The 21,370-nt window shown below is 43.4% G+C and overlaps 1 protein-coding gene across 3 annotated transcripts in view; it reads right to left on the bottom strand.

Annotated features, from left to right (window-relative positions):
- TLE1 (TLE family member 1, transcriptional corepressor) overlaps positions 1-20,956 on the bottom strand; it is an 89,616-nt gene extending 68,660 nt beyond the window's left edge. For all 3 annotated transcript variants that reach the window (XM_066367929.1, XM_066367931.1, XM_066367930.1), the window contains exons 1-4: positions 20,815-20,956; positions 19,930-20,030; positions 18,419-18,482; positions 18,268-18,312 (exon numbers count right to left, since the gene is read on the bottom strand). In XM_066367929.1, the coding sequence (XP_066224026.1) occupies positions 18,268-18,312; positions 18,419-18,482; positions 19,930-20,030; positions 20,815-20,838 (234 nt within the window). In that variant the 5' untranslated portion in view covers positions 20,839-20,956. The remainder of the gene's footprint in view (positions 1-18,267; positions 18,313-18,418; positions 18,483-19,929; positions 20,031-20,814) is intronic.
- Positions 20,957-21,370: the final 414 nt, after the last annotated feature.

Genomic DNA, 21,370 nt, shown 5'->3' with positions numbered 1-21,370 from the left:
AAACACACCCCAGCAAATGTACACCTTTCACCCTCTTCACAGTCTTAGTCAAGAGGGAGCGCTTCAGAAATTAGATAATATCATACAATAGGTAGAACTCGTGGGAGGAAAAGCCAACTACGTCATCTCTGGAAGGCTAAAATTACAATTACAAAAATAAAATATGCCTATGTAAAGAGAAAGACTGCCCAGGAATACGCAAAAATCAGGCTACCTCTGAAAACCGAGTTTCTGAGAAGGTTCTTTCCAAAATCTGTAATGTTATTTTCTTTGCAATAAAATTTAAAATACTTCTTCTTTACAGCACCTTTTTTAGGCCTGCGTTCCCTGCCTTTGGTTGGTAATGACTTCCAACAGTCTGCGATCACTATCTCCACGCCTTCCATCGTGACAAAGCAAACCACCATGCACACCTCTACCAATCAATCACTACTGATCCCTGGCTTGAGTGTTTCCCGTCACCCAGCTCCCCACATCTTGTTAGGAGATCACTGGATCAGCAGTTCGGTGTCAGTATTTCCCTAACAGGTTGGAATCTTTAGCCAATCCATTGGGAGAGGAATTTCCTGCCCAAAGTGTTCACGGGACAATGCTCCCTAATTTCAAAAGCGTGCTGCACATGAACGCCGCCACTCTTCTTCCCGAGCAACTTCCTGAGGAAAGCAACTATTCCACCAGGAGCCTGTGCCATCGATGCCATGTGGCAGAGCAGCGGGATGGCCACAGATTATGTATGTGTCCATGTGATGGTAAGGCCCCAGGGCAAAGCCACTGAGCTCCCAACTCAGTCTCAGTCTGGAAGCCCCATCCCTGGGCCTTCCTCTCGCGGGTTTGAATTTTGAGTTACTGGAGAGGGGGCGCCTTGGGAAGGAAGGCAAGATTCTAGGCCTTCTCAGTTGGAGGCTGAGATTCTTTCTTTTTTAACTTTTTTTTTTTTTAGATTTTATGTATTCATTTTTATAGAGAGAAGAGAGAGAAAAGGAGGGAGGAGCAGGAAGCATCAACTCCCATATGTGCCCTGACCAGGCAAGCCCAGGGTTTCAAACTGGCGACCTCAGGGTTCTAAATCGATGTTTATCCACTGCGCCCCCACAGGTCAGGCAGGATTCTCTTTTCAATCAACATCATGTGCCAAGAAACCTGCAAAGCTCCAGAATGCAATTTACTCTCCAAGTGGCTAGAAGAGAGATTTTAAGGGAGGGGGCTCAACTACCAAGTGGGAGTCTGGCTCTCTTTGCCTTGGGAGCACTGCATGACTCTACCCAGCCCGTGGGGGCATCACAGGGTGGGAGACACCGAGATAGGAAAGCAAACTTGTGCAGTGAAGTCAATAGTCAAGAAAATATTATTTTCTCAAAAGCATCTAAGCTCATGATTAAAATGAAATCTGGGATGCTGGTGAAATTTTTCAAAGCCTAACCTTTTGGAAAAGCTTTTAAGTATTTAAGAAGATGCTAAGTACAGGGATCCTAGATGACAGACTTCACTAGTGTATTAAAGATTCACAGAATATTAACTCAGCTATGCTGGTGGAGGCAAACAGGAATATCATTTTAAATACAAACTAAATTATTCTTTTTTAAAAATGTTGATCTTATCACAGCGAAATCTAAGCAAGAGAAAAATAATTGTTATTTCTCCAAGATAACAATCAAGCTACTTTTCAGGGAGAAAAAAGTATGCTGTATAAGAAAGAATTTATTCAGGATTACATGGATTGACCAAAAATATATATAATTAAAAGTATGCTAAAGAAAGAGGGAGGGGGGACCTACTGAAGGCTGCAGGGTCACGTTAATTTGTACCTTTAAAATGATACAGTTGTTACAATGTGCTGTCTAAGATATACTGGGGAAGTATTAAATAAGAGAGAAAAACTAAATCATGAAAGTGAGAACAATTTATAAACAAGGGGCCACCAGAAGCTAACACTGCTATAATTCACCACTTATTTTACAAGTAGACAAATCAATTTCTGTGCTTGTGTGTTTTTAGAGAGCATCCCAGATATTCTTCCATTAATTATGTGGGTTCAGGACATGTCAATTCTCGTTTCCCAGAGCACCAGAAACCAAATTTAACCCACATATTCTGTTACACTAGTCTGCCCTCACAGGGTTCCCACAGGGCTGGGCTGGTTCAATAATGCTGAGCTCCTTCTAGAAGAACAGCATAGACTTCCTGCCATTTGGACTGTGAAACACAGTAATCCACCAGGGAATAAAGGTCAAGGTTGCACTTTTGGTCATTACTGAATCATTTGAGATGATCTGTGGTGAGGATGAGAGGAAAATCGAAGGCTGTGAGAATGCAGCAAATGGCTTGACCTCGGACCAATTTTCATCTCCATCTGTCTAATAGACATGTGGATAAAAAGCCCTCCCTCCTTCTGGGCCACGCGGCTGTTTTTAAATCTGTGGCGTAAGCCAGGAACCAGTTAAACAATACGTTAATAGGGAGAAATAACCTTCTAAGCTCCAGAGTGATGCTCACTCAGGTTTTGGGTCATTGGCTAAAGTTTGGAAGGTGATTTTTCCAGTCTGCACGCAGTCCTGCAGCTAAATCAAAATTTTAATGAATACAGAGAATCATCTGCAGTGCAGGGGCATGTGCCAAAATCTCCTTATTCATATATGCAAATATATGCATACTTACACCTCCACCCCCCCATCAAAAGACGTCCACACGGTTTCTATTACATCTGTTAACACACACACACACACACACACACACACACACGGAGCAGCAGTTTCCAAAAACTGCATGCTGCTGAGAAATCAATTTTTTTAAGTGTCAAATTAATGCTGCTTAACCATTATTAAGGCATTTCAATCCTTAAATACAAAATATACCTGGAAACTCAAAGCCTAGTTATCACTGAAGCCACGAATCAGTGTTAATATCCCAATTTTATACCAATATTCCCCTTTACTGGTTTGGCTGAGCTACTTTTTTAAGGGAATGTTGTGCCATATATAAGTTTAGGCCCCACAGTATATCAATGTCAAACAACATCGTGTCAAGCTAAGATTCAATTCAGGTAAGTGCCACTGCCAAATTTTCTTGTTCCCAGACGGGCTTTAAGATTATTTTATTGCTTAAAATTTAATTTGTTCCAACTCGTGTCTCCATGACAACGTTGGCTAACCCTGCAAATCATTTGGGTAATTGGATATCTTATCTTTCTATTGCTCTCAAATCGAATGATTCTGCTAGAATTGTAACAGCCAATCAAATTTACAGTCCTCCTGAGTAATAGACTTGGAAAAGTAGCCACATTCATCTCCTCTTTACAGCCATATTAACCAGTATGCGACAAACAGTAGAACCTGGTCTTCAAAGTATACTCCAAATTATAAATGGTGTCAATATCAATATGCTCACAGTGCAAAGTCTACTCAGAAGCCCCTTCCCTTTTATACTGGTCGGAGAAGCCACAATTGGTACCCATTTCCTATAAACCTTGAGAAATTTTAATACTTTGAGGGAAACTGACAAGAGTAATTCCAGTAGCTAATCACACAAACAAACACACACACACACACACACACTCTGAAATAAAAAAGAAATCACAGCTTTTGGGGGGTATTTTACTTTGTGATATTAAAATAATGACCAAAACAATGGCTGTACAAGATTATAGTGTACACTGCCATTGATATAATCTGGGGCTCATTAAGTGGGTAAGCCATATTTGATCCATTAGTCAAGAAATAAAAATTTTACCAATCCCTGTATCCTTACAGAAATCCAATTGTGACACCTCTTTAGGCTTAGTTTAACTCACTAATATTACAACATCCACAGTAAATTATGGATCACAGATTTCCTATAAGATTCAAAAATCGGCAGTTCCCCTCCTCAGTTGCTGGTATGAGTTTGGTCTTTGGTCAGCTAAAAAACTACAGACGTTAGATACATTTTAATGGTCCAAGCTCAATCTTCTTGGTAGCTGTGCAAGGAGATTGGCTCAGTGGGCGTTCACAAATCGACTTTGTAAAAGAGCCAGCTAGCTTACAGATGAAAAAGGCTCCGGAGCCCAGGCCAACTGGTCGGTGAAGGGGGCTGTCAAGAACCTCCTGTTTCCCCTGCATATACTCAGGACTTCGGGACCTCCGCAAGCTAAGCATGAAGAGAAACATGGTGGAGCTTCTCAGCATGCAGATGTCAAAAGGCAAGTGTGTGAGAATAGGTACAGACAAGCACAATTTGTCTCAGCTATGCTCTCCTTTATCCCCAAATCATTACAAAAACACACAAGAGGTTTCTACTGCATCTTGCTTGGCAGTAAGAGACAACAGCCTAAACTTCCAGTATGTCCAATCTCAATAGCCCTGATTTCCTCCCTTGTGCGTCTTTTTTTCTTGCTCTCCCAAATATTAACACATAGCAGAAGCTGTGACTGTGATAGTTCACAAAAATCTCAAGCCCATGATGTACATGAAAAACATAATAACACCGTTACCTACTCAAACTTTTGCACAGCACCCTATGAGTTTCCACAGCCAAAAGATGTACCTCACCAAAATATACACCTCATCAAGGCTAGACTTCTTGTTCCTCAAGCAACAGCTTGGCCCTGTAATTCATACCCTCTCACTTTTTTTCTCAGGATGATAAAGTCTCTTCAAATGAAAAGTTGGATTTTCTAGACTACTTTAAAATGAAGAAAAAAAAATCAGAAATGCACCGCCCATCCTTTATTCTGCTAAAACTCACTTCAGTAAAATGAACCAAATCCTCTTTGTTGTTCATCCATCCCCTTAAATGAAAAAAATTCAGCACAACTCTACTGGAAGTTGTATTAACTACTTAAGGCTGCTGCCTTCCAAGGGCACATTCTACTGTTTGGCCTAAATGAGGCATTTTAATTCCTCTAGACTCTTTAGACAACAGGCTGCCAAATAGGGGCTTCACTTAAAAAAGTTTTCTTTTGAGTCTTAAGATAAATGCTTCTGATCTTATAAGAAAACAACTAAAAAACTTAAGTCACTGAGGGAAAAGAAGGAAAAGTGAACAATTCAGATAGAGGGAGGAAGGAAACTGGGCTTGGAAAAACAGGACTGGAGTATGGCCTAGAATTCAGACAGGGTGCAATTTTAAAGGAATCAGTAACAGATTTCGAGAATGGCTGTTCTCAAGAGTGCCCAGGAACCAGGCACCCCTGTAACTGCTCCTGTACTATAAAGAAACTCACTCAAATCCTGATGACTACCATTTGGGGTAGGTGTTGTCTTCATCCCCTCTCCTACTTGCTGTTAGCTCTTTTGTAAAGAGGAACACACAAATAGAGGACAGGGACTGGAAGGATTTACAGAGAGCTCCTACAGCACAATTCCCAGGGTGTGTGGAAGCTCAATGGATGGGGACCATGACTACTCACCCTAATGCACCAAAAAAGCTTCCTTGCCAATACTAACCCCACGGAGCTGACTTTTGGAAAGCCTGAGAACCAAGCGGCACTGTAGCTGCAGGCCGCGTGGGACTGGCTGCCCTTCCTCCGTCCCGGTGGCCCAGCTTTTATTCTCCATACCAGACCAAGATGCAGTCAACGTTAGACCCTCTTGCCTAAACCCAAAGCGTCCTTTTTATTTTCACTCACTAATCCGTAGAAACCTTTCAAATGGCACAAATAAAGGCGGCTGCATTCTGTTCTCTAAATCAATTTTCTCCCCAGCCATCAAGTAGATGTTCCCGCACAGAGAAAGAACAGCCCTTCCCTTCTAATTCAAAAATCCATACTGTCATTGCCCTTGCAAACTGCTAAACAAGCAGTATCGGCAAGTCACTTGTGTTCTGTAATATATTTACTGCAAATCCCAATGGCTTGCCTCTTAATGCAGTTTTCTATTGTGTCTGTGTGTGTCAATACACTGGCTGGTCACCTTAACTTGTAAGAGGCTCTGACCGGCTGTTTGCTCAAGGCATCAAGAGGGGACGAGGGCTGCACTCTCGGGAGGCACCCTGCCTTGGAGAGCCTCCTCCACATACAGGGGGGTACTCAGAAAGGTTTTGTTTTCTGCTCTTTCACACCCCTCTACCACCCAAGGCCTCTGAGGCCAACTTAACTTTTCTCCATTAGAACAGTTCTAGCCACACAAAGTCCAAGGTCAGAGTCCGTTGGCACAATTATTTCCCGATTTCCTACCTATCAGCACTAAAGCTATTTCCCCCAGCAAATACACAGATTCCATCTTAAAGGTGCATTACACAGGTGCAAAAGGCTGGCGGGCTTAGGAATGAAAATTGGCTTTCCTGTCTAAACACAAATCTCCCATTCAGGGGACAGCTGAAAAAGTACCCTAACACCATATAATGGTGGATCACCTAATAAAGGACAAGTCTAGGAGGAAAATGTTATAAAATATTGTAAGCACCTGTTGAGATGGAATTCTTAAAATGTACTTGGAGAAAATTTCTCCGCCACTTTTCCAGTCTAAAACAGGGTTGGTAGCTAAAGAAAGGAACAGCTCTCTAACAAACCCTTTAAGTTTTCCAAAGTTAAACTTTTCCAGAATTATTCATTTATTCACTAATGGGGGTAGGGGGTGGGGGGTAGGGGGTGCAAAAGTTCCATGTAGGTTATTTGACAAGCCGATATTACGAAATGTTTATTTATAGACTCCTTGTATCACATAAGTGGGTTCAATATGAATATTCGCTGTATATTTCGTTCTCCTTTTCTATGTACAGTGTGTCCGTAAAGTCATGGTGCACTTTTGACCGGTCACAGGAAAGCAACAAAAGACAGAAATGTGAAATCTGCACCAAATAAAAGGAAAACTCTCCCAGTTTCATACCTATTCAGTGCAGTTCGATGTGGGCTCACGCATAGATTTTTTAGGGCTCCTTAGGTAGCTATCCCGTATAGCAGGGGTCCCCAAACTTTTTACACAGGGGGCCAGTTCAGTGTCCCTCAGACCGTTGGAGGGCCAGACTATAAAAAAAACTATGAACAAATCCCTATGCACACTGCACATATCTTATTTTAAAGTAAAAAAACAAAACAGGAATACAATATTTAAAATAAAGAACAAGTAAATTTAAATCAACAAACTGACCAGTATTTCAATGGGAACTATGGGCCTGCTTTTGGCTAATGAGATGGTCAATGTCCGGTTCCATATTTGTCACTGCTAGCCATAACAAGTGATATGACGCGCTTCCAGAGCTGTGATGTGTGCGTCCTGCATCACCGGAAGTAGTGCTCTATGTGAGCGGCGCCGCCACATACAGTACAACAAGAGCATAGGATACGGATGGTCCTCTCACTGACCACCAATGAAAGAGGTGCCCCTTCCGGAAGTGCAGTGGGGCCGGATAAATGGCCTCAGGGGGGCCCTGGCCGGTCGGCTCAGTGGTAGAGCGTCGGCCTGGCGTGCAGAAGTTCCGGGTTCGATTCCCGGCCAGGGCACACAGGAGAAGTGCCCATCTGCTTCTCCACCCCTCCCCCTCTCCTTCCTCTCTGTCTCTCTCTTCCCCTCCCGCAGCCGAGGCTCCACTGGAGCAAAGATGGCCCGGGCACTGGGGATGGCCCCTTGGCCTCTGCCCCAGGCGCTAGAGTGGCTCTGGTCGCAACAGAGCAACGCCCCAGAGGGGCAGAGCATCGTCCCCTGGTGGGCGTGTCGGGTGGATCCTGGTCGGGCGCATGTGGGAGTCTGACTGTCTCTCCGTTTCCAGCTTCAGAAAAATACAAAAAAAAAAAAAAAAAAAAAAAGGCCTCAGGGGGGACCGTAGTTTGGGGACCCCTGCCATATAGCCTCTACAGCAGGGGTCCCCAAACTTTTTACACAGAGGGCCAGTTCACTGTCCCTCAGACCATTTGAGAGCCAGACTATAAAAAAAAACTATGAACAAATCCCTATGCACACTGCACATATCTTATTTTAAAGTAAAAAAACAAAACAGGAACAAATACAATATTTAAAATAAAGAACAAGTAAATTTAAATCAACAAACTGACCAGTATTTCAATGGGAACTAGGCTCCTCTCACTGACCACCAATGAAAGAGGTGCCCCTTCTGGAAGTGCGGCAGGGGCCGGATAAATGGCCTCAGGGGGCCGCAGTTTGGGGACCCCTGCTCTACAGACTCATCACTAGCTGATGGCCTACCAGAACGGGGTTTCTCCACCAAACTGCCGGTTTCCTTCAACTGCTTATCCCACCGAGTAATGTTATTCCTACGTGGTGGTGCTTCGTTATAAACGTGCCGATATTCACGTTGCACTTTGGTCACGGATTTGAATTTAGCAAGCCACAGAACACACTGAACTTTCCTCTGTACCGTCCACATCTCGACTGGCATGGCCGTGGGCTGCTCCGCTGTATACATGGTGTTACGTCATCATCTGCGCATGCGCACATGCTGCCACATCATCTTATAGAAACTGGGAGGGTTTTCCTTTTATTTGGTGCAGATTTCCCATTTCTATCGTCTTTTGTTGCTTTCCTGTGACCGGTCAAAAGTGCACCATGACTTTACGGACACACTATATTTGAAATTCTTTTGTATTTTTCTGAAGCTAGAAACGGGGAGAGAGAGACAGACTCCCGCATGCGCCCGATCGGGATCCACCCAGCACGCCCACCAGGGGGCGATGCTCTGCCCCTCCGGGGCGTCGCTCTGTTGTGACCAGAGCCACTCTAGCGCCTGGGGCAGAGGCCAAGGAGCCATCCCCAGCGCCCAGGCCATCTTTGCTCCAGTGGAGCCTCACTGCGGGAGGGGAAGAGAGAGACAGAGAGGAAGGAGAGGGAGAGGCATATGGGTGCCTCTCCTGTGTGCCCTGGCCGGGAATCGAACCCGGGACTTCTGCAAGCCAGGCCGACGCTCTACCACTGATCCAACCGGCCAGGGTCTATATTTGAAATTCTTAATAAGAAAATGTTTGCAGGGCAAAGGGCATAATTATGTCAAGATCGTAAGTAAATAATCAATGGATATAATCATCATTATTAAGAAACCTGGTAACAAGTCCAGTTTAATGCCTTGGGCAAAGCTTACAATTCAACTTATCCACAACTTTATCAGGGCTAAGGTCACCTTAGGAGATAAGAAGTGGTTCCGGGAAGTAACTGCACATACTGCACACTCAATTCACAGGGAAGCCCAGCCTTAGCAACAGGCAACTGTCTTCACTCTCTTTTGTACAAATGCAAATCTATTACTCTGTTTAAACTCTCCATTAAGAAGCCTCAGTGAATATTCTGACTATAAATATCTTTTCCAAAATAAAAATCATGAGCAAACATAGATGAGATTATTAGAACTAAAGTCCTCTAAGACATCCAGTGAAATCAAGAGTTTATTCTGAATTTTAGCATAAGGGACCCACATTCTCAATTCAAGTTTTTAATTTGGGTTCCATGGAGTTGCTAAAGAATCTTAACATGTTCACAGAGAGCCAAAATTGCTGAGCAAACCTATTACGTATGATTTTTTTGCCAAGTAGCTTTCACCTGATTTTCATACAGGTTCAGGATCCAACCAACGCTCTACATAAGGAGCATATTAAATGCTACTTAACAAGTGCCTACTCTGCCTGACTCATTGGGAAGGTAGATGGAAGTCTCAATCTCAAGCTTCAAGCAAATTGCCACCTAGCTGGTGTAACAAAAGAGGCATATGAAAAAACATTTCAGAAAGAGAACACAAATAAGTGAGGTGACAGCACCCTGTTGGAGCAGTCATGGAAGGCCTTGAAGCAAACAGGCAGAGCTGTGATTGGAACTGGACCTTGAAGGATACTGAGGAAGGCCATGTGAAGTTTGACAAAGAGTCCTGGGCTTTTTATACAGAAAGCAGAAAAACACAATACACGTTTTAGGCATGAAGAAGAGACCCATTTGGCTGGATTCAAGGACCCGGAGGGAAGAGGAAGGAGGTGGCCAAGTAAGACTGGCAAGGACACTAATCAAGGGCAGACAAAGAGGCTCTGAATAATGGGCAAAGGCAGTTACTGAAGTACAAAATCAAAATGAGAAAGAACAGACATTCAGAGAAGGTCAAAAGACCCAAGCCCCTGAAAGTGTTCTGCATACATTTTCTTAAGGATGCTTCCCCTTCCAAGGCTAGAGTCCAAGAGTGTTTGAAATGTAGGGCTAGTGGGCTGTGGAGTGGGCATCTCCTAGGACCAAACAGGACAAGCCAATGTGGTACACTGAGAACACGAAAACTTATTTTAACTCCTCCATTTAAAGTTTCCATCTATAATGAATGCAATACAGTATATTAACATATTTATATAATTTATAAATATATATGTAAACAAGTCTGGTGATAGGTTTTCAAACTTTTTGCTGACAGGTTGCACAAAATATTAGACATAATGTGGTTAGATCAGTAACTGCTAAAATCAAACCCAGCCTAGTACCACATGCATGTATTTCACTGGTTTAACCAATTGCATGATTCAGGTACACAAGTTTAAATATACCTACATTCCCAGAAACAACTGATTCCAGTTCATCAAGTGAATAATGAATATCTACTAGTACACTGAAAACAGTTGTGTATACAACTCTACCCCTCCAGTGTGCACAGTGACAAACACCCATCACACTTAACTCAATGCACAGAATTCTCACTGTTTTTATTTTCTATTCAAAATTAACCTTAGCCCTAGTCAAGTAGCTCAATTGATTAGACCACCGTCCCGATACACCATAGTTTTGGGTTCAATACCCACTCAGGGCACATGCAAAAATCAACCAATGAATGCACATACAAGTAGAACAACAAATCAATCTTTCTAAGTAATCAATTATTTAAAAATTTTGTAAAAATGAACTTGACCCTATCCCTTTTCAGCTAACATAGTTTGTGGTCAAATAATGACTCAGAAGCAAATATTACAACAATAAAAAAACTTTTTTCAGGTGAGAGGAGGGGAGATAGTGAGGCAGACTCGTGCATGTACCTGGACTGGGATCCACCCGGAACCCTATCTAGGGCCATTGCTCAACTACTGAGCTATTTTTAAGACCTGAGGCTGACAAGCTCAGACCAACTGAGCTATCTTCAGTGCACAGGGCTACACTTGAACCAATTGAGTCACTAGATACAGGATGGGAAAAAGGAAGGAAGCTAATGGTCGCTTCTTCTGTGTGCCCTGACCATGAATCGAACCTGGAACATCTAGGCCAACGCTCTATCCACTAAACCACCAGCCAGGGCCCAATAAAATATTTTAAAAATATGTCTATTATACCCAGTATGAGACAGAATATGCAGGGAAAGGAGGTAAACAATGTGCTCACAGCTATAACTTTCTGCTGTTTTAAGGTGGGCAATTTGAATCAAACTAAAAAAAGATTAAAAAAAATAAAATGAGTTATAAAATAATAAAATATAGATTTGTGCAAAATCACAATTTGATAAAACTTTGTGTTAACATCTCAGAGTGTCAGAATAAGTATAACGGTGACTGGGTAGTCTACAAACCGAGCAATTTTGTGATCATCATAGTTTTGCAAACAATTTTAGAAACTTTGTTCTTTAACCAAATAATTGGCAATATATTTAATTTATATTAAATTATATTTAATATTTTAATTTATATTAAAATTCAGTGTAAATTATTTTCACTGTTCAGATCAAACCTTATACCTCAGAAAAATTAGAAAATCTCTCTCTCACATCTGAGTGACTACACTTACTCTCTCCACATAAAACAACCAAACTAGATACATACATGGGATAATCCTACGGCACATTTCTTACTGTAGAATTCACCAATCCTATTAGTGAGGACTATTTTCAAAGTATGAATGCCTAATCTTGTCAAATAAGCTGACAGACCGAAACAGGTGTTTAGCATTAAATTAAAAATCATTATCTCCAGCCCTGGCCAGCTGGGTCAGTGGTAGAGCGCTGCCCCAGCATGTGGAAGTTCCAGATTCAATTCCCGGTCAGGGCACACAGGAGAAGTGCCTATCTGCTTCTCCACCCTTCCTCTTCTCCTTTCTTTTTATCTATCTCTTCTCCTCCCCCAGCCAAAGTTCCATTGGAGCCAAGTTGGCCTGGGCGCTGAGGATGGCTCCATGGCCTCTGTAGGCACTAGAATGGCTCCGGTTGCAACAGAGCAACGCCCCAGATGGGCAGAGCCCCTAGTGGGCATCCCGGGTGGATCCCGGTCAGGTGCATGTGGGAGTCTATCTATCTCTCTGCCTCCTCCCCACTTCTTAATTCAGAAAAATACAAAAAAAAAACAAAACAAAAAAAACATATCTCCAACATTCCATATTAAAAGTACTAGTTCTGAGAATTTCAATTTTAAAATAATCTGAAGCAATAGTAAGCAATAGGGACTAGAGGGGTTGGGGTGACTGAGTGAATCAAAAAGCCTTAATAATGAGACCCAGTCCGTTTCTTAGTTTCCTCCAATTTAATCTACTTCTGGAAACCACAAAAGTTTAATAACTAAAGAGCAAAGACTCAGATTTATGGAAACTTAAAAATGGTTCCATGAGCCTGACCAGGCGGTGGCGCAGCGGATGGAGCATCGGACTGGGATGCAGAGGACCCAGGTTCGAGACCCCGAGGTTGCCAGCTTGAGCGCGGGCTCATCCGGTTTGAGTAAAAGCTCACCAGCTTGAACCCAAGGTCACTGGCTCCAGCAAGGGGTTACTCGGTCTGCTGAAGGCCCCCGGTCAAGGCACATATGAGAGAGCAATCAATGAACAACTAAGGTGTTGCAACGCGCAATGAAAAACTAATGATTGATGCTTCTCATCTCTCTCCGTTCCTGTCTGTCTGTCCCTGTCTATCCCTCTCTCTGACTCTCTCTGTCTCTGTAAAAAATAAATAAATAAATAAATAAAATTAAAAAAAAAAAAATGGTTCCATGAGCCAGTAACTGAATATATCTTTAAGTTTAACCACCACATGCCTGACCTACGGTGGCGTAGTGGATAAAGCATGGACCTGGAATGCTGAGGTTGCTGGTTCAAAACCCTGGGCTTACCTGGTCAAGGCACATATGGGAGTTGATTCTTCCTGCTCCTCCCCCTTTCTCTCTTTCTCTCCCCTCTCTAAAATTAATAAATAAAGTCTTAAAAAAAAGTTTAACTACCACACAAGATGATTTATTTATTTAAATATTTGCTAAGGGAACAGATATTTTTTTCTTCTTCTGTGTTTCTTAATAAACACTGTTTGAAGGTACATCTTAAACTATCTGGCCAAAGACTCTACTCAATTTATATGTACAAGGTGCTGGGTTCCAGTGGAGGTACAGTGACTCTCCCCTATTGTGATATGAGCCAAACTAGAACCTGCCCAGTCTAAACCCTTATTTTTCAGTGAGGAAAACGGAGGCCCAGGCAACTTGTTAATGACTTCAATCAAAGTCCCTAATTAGGGAACTCAATGAAGTATTTTGCATGAAGGTACACCCTACAGATCACAGCAGCTCCCAATTCATTCCACCTCTTCTCTGTTCTGTCCCTGAACTTGCCTCCCTCCCTCACCTCACCCTATTACCAGCCCTGTTGGGTTCTGTCTTTACATAATATTTTGTTCCTCTTGGAGTTTTCACTATCAATTTTGAATTTTAAAAATAGTATCATCTATCTTGAGTACTAAGTTTTTTGATACTTTCCTTAAATTCTGTGCCCAAGGCAAGTGCGCCTCACTTCTCACCCAGCTCAGCCCCGGACAGAAACTGGAACCAGCCGGTTTGGTAGGTGCAGGTTAATTAGTAAGAACTCAGCCCTGCTTGCTGATTAAAAAAAAAAAGACTATTCTTGTACCTCCAAATCTGGGCTCTCAATACACAAGGAGCTTTATCTCTTTTTAACTTATGCTGGTAAAGGACAGTCCTGGCTAATGCAAATGAAGTTGGGGACCACTCTAATACTGATGACAGCTACCCTCTTGGTATTACAACATTAACACCTGGTAGAACTTAACTCTAAGTGCCTGCTCTTCAGCTAGTCATTTTCCATTCAGAGACACCGACTTAGGGAAAAAAACAACTTCAAAGTAAGAAACTGTATAAAGAGAACACAACTGGTTAAAAAACAAGGAGAAAGGTCAAACTTGCAAATAGTAAGAGTCACATCCATGGAATTTACCTCCTAGGAGTTCCACCTAAAAACTTAAAACAAAACAAAAACTACTAAAGAACAACTTTTTTTTTAAGTGACTTTAAAGCACCCATCAAAATTGTGAGAGCAGTTCTACTCCAAAATTTACATGGTCTGAGACACTGTGCTTGCTGAAATACCGCATGCAGCCTGGAAACACATTAAGCTCTCATCCGGTTTTTCCTTTCCCTTCTCCTTCCCCAACCCATGACCAGGAACGTAGAATATATCTTTCCTTCCACAGCTTGTCCTTTCATCTAAATTCTTCACCACCCTGCAGAGTCCCACAGGCTCGCTGCCTGCTCTTCAGAAGAACAGAGGCACAGGGAGACAAGTGACTGATCAAGCTCACTGCATCACTAGGTCTCAACCAGGAGTCCTGGCCAGCCACGTTTCAAACGTTCTTTTATTCTTAGGTGTTACTTTAACCTGCAGACAGTGTGCCAGGTTGATTACAACTTTCTACAGACCTGTGGCTGTGGCCCCCACAGATGAATCAGTACTGTTAATTCTCATAACTTTTAGAACACACTCCCAGCCTCAGCATGTCCTGTATATCGCGAAGCTGATCAGCACAAAGAGAGAACAGGATAGACATGCCGGTAGATACACTTAGTTTACTACAAAGAGGCCCCAAGCATGATTCTACAGCTGGGAATCCTCAGGAAGAACCACTGAGTTGAGGACCAGGTGACCCGAACTCAAACTTCGATAGGTGCTCAGCCTTGACAACGCCCAGACTCTGAACACGTGCCCACAGCTGCAGGCACAGCAAAACACCTACCACCCCTAATCTACTTCACAGGATGAGGCAAATCACTTTTGAAAACTGGTGCCTGGCCTATGGTGGTGCAGTGGATAGAGCATCGACCTGGAACCCTGAGGTCGCCAGTTCAAAACCCTGGGCTTGCTCAGTCAAGGCACATACAACAAGCAACAAAGTAAGCAATATGAAGTCACCATGAATTGATACTTCTCTCCCACCCACCTCCCGTAAAATCAATAACTAAAACTTAAAAAGAAAACTGTACTGTAGAAATTCAAGGCATCAATGACAATTTATGGTATGGCTTCACCAGCCTGCTGAAAAGACACACAGTGGAATACATAGGCTTATATACATATTTACAGCGCACATGGTTCCCCAAAATATCAAATGACGTAATACCATGCCACAGGACAGGGAAAAAAGCCTCTCAAGTCTGCACTGCTAAACACATTAGGCACACACCTCAAAACAACTAGACTCACATTAACCTGCTGGTTTTTACTGTACCCTAACCCTTTGGTGGCATCAGAGTTGCCTCAATTTCTCATGAGAAATCTCCACCTCTCTCTTATAGAGATAGCTAGAGTTTTTAAGATCTATCCAGAGACAAATGGACAGGCAGAGATCTATGAAAGACTCAAAAGAAAAAAACATTTGTCTTTAACTCTATAATAAAAGACTTAAGTATCCATTACCACCCCTCTGCCGCTGACTTCTCAGTAGCCAGCCACAAATGGGAGCTGAGAAAGTAAGGGGAAGGCTTATCAGGAAGTGTTGACACAACATAAACACGGACTGCGGGCACCAAACCAAGTAGGGAAACCACAATTATACCACTCTTGATTTGGATGCACTTCCACTTTTTTTTTCCCAGACAGAAAAGTCTGGTGAGACTTGACACTGAAATCTCTAAAACTCACTGCCCTCCAACAAACCCTCTGAAAGGGGGGAAGGGAGAGCAGTAGTCACACTGGATGGAGATAAATCTTAACATTAAACCTCTCTCTACAGAAGTTTCCCCATCACTGCATTTTTTCAGTAACAAAGATGTTGTCAGAAATGACAATTTTTTGTGTCCCCTGATGATGCCTTTCTAGCATTTGGTTATAAGCCATAAAGCAGGACTAATTTCAGCCTGTCAGGAGTCTCGCTAATGCCCAGTTTCCCCCTAGAGAGAATTCCTGTCAAATCTAATGAGAGCTCCAAAGGCCCTCTCTACAATATAATGAGCACTTAGGCCATGCTGGTGATCAGGCGGCAAAAAGCATCAATTTGAGCCTGGCTACACCCTGGGGGCCAGACGTCACCAGTTTTAATAAGAATTATGATTACTAGCTGCACCAAATGTCTCCTCAGAACTTATTATTAATGTGTGACATTCAGAAGGATGTTTTTCAAATGTAAGGCCACTTTAAACTGAATTATGGCACTGCTTTGCATAGCACTCTAGTTAAGGTTCTGTCAGCATTTACAATATAAACTAAATTTCAGGGGGCTGAATACCCTACTACGAAGAATATGGCATCTCTCAGCTTTTCATGTTTTTCAAATTACTGAGCCAATTATATATAACATATTATTAACTCAGAATGGCTGGTGGACAGACAAACTGACGGAGTACAGTAACTCAGAAAACTATTTTCACACCATGGGGGTTCTTGACCCTCTTCTCCCCTCCTTCCTATGCAATAAAGAGGTCATCCGCCAGGTAACCTACAGAAACCCAGAAGAATCACATACCTCTTAGCTCCCCAATAAATCCAGCACCAGCACACATCACACAAAGGTGGCTTTCCCTTATAAAAGAGTCAGTGAGGTTACTAAATCCTTTGAGTTGAGTTTAAGAAAAAGCTTCATCTCCTCTTATTCTTCCAGGATTTTTGTTAGCAAAAAAAAAAAAAGTGGGGGTTCCTTTAGGGTTGACTTATTTATAAAAAGTCATATTAAAAGTTCTTGACCAAGATGATTTACATAATTTATTTAAATAACCACAGGTCTTCTAACTTGATTACTATCCACAAGTTGCAAGTACCTGAATCAGCTACTAGCCATTTAAACACATACAAAGACACAAAAACAAAAGCACAAACTCAACATAAACTAAGCTACCAACTCTGCAAATCTGAATAAATCAGCATTTTTAAAAGCCTAATTATATTATTAATGAAAGACCCTGAACTTCACTATCTCTTTCCAAACACATATCTAAGAACAGATCTAATGTACAGGATGATAACATTATGAAACCTATGATGAATTAAAAATCAAACAGTGCAGAGTTACAAAAGCAGAATTCAACTCTGAAATACACTTGCTTAATGAAAGTCTTTGACTATAAGGAAGATCTGAAGGCTGAACTAATCAATTTCTCCACTGTGCCCCAGCCAGTCAGCCATGCTCTTTAATTTAATGAAACAAGGGTTTGAGATGAAATAGCACATATACATCAAGTAAGAATTGTATTGTTGCACTTTGAAATGTGTCCAACTGTGCAACTTCATCTGATGATAATTTTTTAAGAGGCAATCGATTTCTAAAAGACTTATTGTACTAGTGTCTTGATGAAAAAGTGAATGTCAGCATATCTACAGAATACTTACACCCTGCCATTAATGCTTTCTTTGGCAGACAATGACTACTCAATCGAGGGTCCTTTGGGCTGAGCAATCATTTAGCTTTTCTTCTCTTATGAGGTCCTTAGTGCCTTGTTCCAGCTCAATACTCTTTTTATACACCATTATAGTAGCCATAAGTGTGAATTTTATGGGAACTTGCAAACTCATAGTCATAGCTAGGAGCTTTCCAGTCACTAATCTTTTCATGCTTTTAAAACCACTAGGACTGAAGCAACTCCCAACATATGCTGTGGCCAAAAAGGAATGCTTTTTTCACCTCCAAACCTGTACCAACTAAGAAATTTTTCAGAAAGATGTATATCAATAAGCCACTAATCCTGAGTATCACTTTATGCAGCCCCAAAGCATGACGAAAATTCCAGTCATATAACTTGTTTAATGTGATTTAAAGATGAGAGTATCTCACAGGTCCACACTTCTTTCCAAACCAGAACAAAAACTTGAGCCATTCTCAACCTCAGCAACTCAACAGAATAACCCAGATCTTTCAAGGAGAATATATCTATCCAGGTGGAAAAGGAAACTCAGAGATTCAATTCCTATCTGCCCATAAACAAACCAGTTTACATTTCCAAACCACTTCTCATCCAATCATTTAAACTTTCTGTACTGTTACTGTCAGGAAGCAACCTTGCTGCAGAATACTAGCACCAATCTACAGGAAGGGAAACCAAGGCAGAAAAACAGCATACAAACCCCCCACTAGAGGACAAAGCCAGCATTAAAAAATCATGACTCATTTGTCTTTTCAGCTTGAGATTTAACAAAAGCTTACCTGTTTATGCATTTCTATGTTTAATCCATATGACATTTCATAATACTGTAAAAAAAATCAAGCATTTCATTAACTCACGTTTTATAATGCTAAGAACACATATTTGCTCATATTACATGAAAAGGAAAACAGTCTAATTTTGGATACCTACCATCACATAGTGCCTCTGCATTTCTGTCTTCTCACTTGCCAGTTTCTCACATTCCAATTTAAGGCTAGGAAAACAAAACAGGCAACTTAATGTAAACATTATGTCACTTGTTTTAACATCTGTCTCACATATTTGCACTTCAAGTAAAAACAGAGACCAATTTGGAAAAGCCATAAACTATCTAGGTAAATATACAAAAACTCTGTCCTTGCATTGAACAGGAGAAAGAAATCAAGCGAGCCTTATACAGTATCCAATCAGCTACTATCATTTTTCTTCTTGGTGCATACCTGGTTAGATGACAAGAAGGAAAAATCTGCTAAAAATCTGTGATCTACCCTAAAAACTTATTCTTCCTGGTGGTTATCTGTTCATTCCTATTTTCCTGCATCGAAGTTTGCTTCTCTGGACTCCACCAAAATCCAGCCTTTGCACAATCTTCAGTCTCAGGCAGAGGCTGTACTGTCTTTGCCAACTCAAACAGTCTCTAGGTTTGAAAAGTGTAACTGTAAAGTTACTTCTGCAATTGTTGGTTCCTTTTAAAATCTTTGGTTTTTAAATCCCTGCCAAAATATATCAAGCAGCTACTGCAATAAAGTGGGTTGAAGTCCTCCCTGCTGGGTAAACACTGTGGGCAGGTAGGTATGCCTCAAGCTCTAGAGATTATTATCTTCAAGTAGACAAAAGGTCAATAATCAGAAAGCCTCCTACAAAATAAGAAAATCCACACTCAAGCATCTGTGTGCTTTTTCTCAAGCATGAAAAAAATAAAAACTGTCATTACACAGTTATTTCTTCCCTCCAATCAGTTAAGACTTCATAGAAATAAAGAGGAAACTAACATTTCCAGAAGTTCACTATGAATGGGACTGCTTTACAAAGTTTTCACTTACAAATCTTTTGAAGTCTCAATAGATGAAAAGACTAAAGCTGAGATGGATATAAATGGAACTCCAATCTCTTGTCCTACCCAAGCCAACCCAGAATGACACCAAAGTAGGTGAGCTTTCCTTTATACACATCCACCCCCCTCAACACCACCGATGCTGGGCACAGCTAAAAGCATCTAGCTTTCCATAATGGATTCTGCCTCAGACCACCCAATTCTCTAGCTTGGCAAACAGTGATTTCAACACTGGCTTTGCCTCCCTGAACCCGCACTCCAGGGCTGCGACATCGACTGAACCAAGGTTTTAGCTCAGCCTGTTGCAAAATAAACAAATGAAGTGCAAATATTGATGGTTCTCATGCAATACACGAAAACAGACTCCCTGGAACAGCAGCAAAGGGCAAAAGGGAAACAATGGGAAGAGGAGGAGACAAGAGAAGGGGCTGCCCTGGAAGAGCCAGGAAAGGGGGTAATGTGAATGACAGGTCTTTACTGCGACTCCACACGCCACCGCCTGGACGCCTGTACTAAGTACAGCCATCACCACCGCTTCCACGGGCTGGGCGACGAGGGGCACCAGGCTGACCCCGCGACCACTCGCCTTGCACGGCCCGACACGCACCTGTGATACTGAGCCTGCAAGAACTGGAATTCCTCTTTAATGCGGTCCAGGGATTCCGGAATAGTGAACTTGAAGGGCTGGCCTGCAGCCTGGTGCGGCGTCTGGGGGCGACCAGCGAGGGGACCGAGAATCGGGGATGCAGGCGGATGGATAAAGCAGTAAGTCAGTCAAAAGACAGAAAAGTGGGTGGGACATAAACAAAAAAATAAAGTTAGAAGTGGAGGAAAACTGAGTCCCAAACTGTAGTTTGCATTTTACTTTGGGGAGGGAGAAAATGGACCTTCCTCCAACCCCCAGCTTCTAAAGAAGCTCGCAGCCTCTTCTAGCCTCCAGGGTGGGTCGTAGTAAGTGCGCTCGGGTCACACGGCTGGAGGGAAAGGGGCTCCCCGGCGGCTGCTGAGAACTCCGCCAGATTGTGGAGATCGCCACCCCATCCCCCCACGGGGGCGATAATGACCCAGGGGACCAGAGGAGAAAAACAACTCCCAAACGCTCCCAGTTCCCAGAGTAGCAAGGGCCACCTCCAGGCACGCCGGAACGGGGGCCTCATTGACATGCAAATAAGCGAAACCAAAAACAAAGGGGGGGCACCCCACCCGCCCCGGGGAAGGGGGAGGATGTGGCTGCGGGAACGAAACCCCAGCCTCTCAGGGTGCCCCCGCCCTCCTTGTCTAGACGTCAAGTAGGAGGGGGCCCAAAGGAAAAGGGGGAAATTGGGAGTTTCGACCCACAACCCACCCCAAAAGGCCAGGGCCCGGGACCTCCCAGCCTTGCGCTCGCAGACTAAGGAGTCCGCCAGAACGTAGCAGCCACCCGCCTCCCCACCGCAAGGCAGAGTGCCTCCACCCCGCCACAACCGTGCCCCCCTGGCCAGCCGCGCCTCACCGGGTGCCGGCTCTGCGGGAACATCGCTCTGGCGGCGGCCGCGGCTCTGTTCCCGGGCAACTCAATTCTCCGCTCAATTTCCAACTTTAATCTCGCCGAGAAAAATTAAGCTGGGAAGCCAGGCAGAAGCAGGACGCACTGGAGGCCCGCTGGCTACGCACGCAGGCGCGCTTCGAGGGGCGCACGGGCCACTCGGCGCCCGGCTGCTCCTGCTCCCGCCCGGGCGGGCTCCCGCGTTCAGGGCCACATCGCGGCGCACCGCGGACCCAGCTGCACCAAGAATCTCCGCGGCGACGCGCTGTACTCCAGCCCGCGGGCCTCGGCCCCCGGGGCGGGGAGGTGGGGACGCGGCTGACTCCGGCCCGCTCCCGTAGGCGATCCGCGTACGCGACAACCGTCCCGGGCAAACAGATCCAGACGGGCTGCTTTGCTTTGCTCTCTCCCAGTCGCCTTTCACTCCGGGTTTTCCCCGCGGCGCCCGCGGCAGGCGAGGTGCAGGTGGTACGGCGCCCCCGACTAAACCCGCACAAACAAACCTGGTGAGGTTCGGGGCCGG

The sequence above is a fragment of the Saccopteryx leptura genome, chromosome 2, assembly GCF_036850995.1.
Source record: "Saccopteryx leptura isolate mSacLep1 chromosome 2, mSacLep1_pri_phased_curated, whole genome shotgun sequence".
NCBI classification, from domain to species: Eukaryota; Metazoa; Chordata; class Mammalia; order Chiroptera; family Emballonuridae; genus Saccopteryx; species Saccopteryx leptura.
This window is presented reverse-complemented; position numbering and strand designations above follow the sequence as displayed.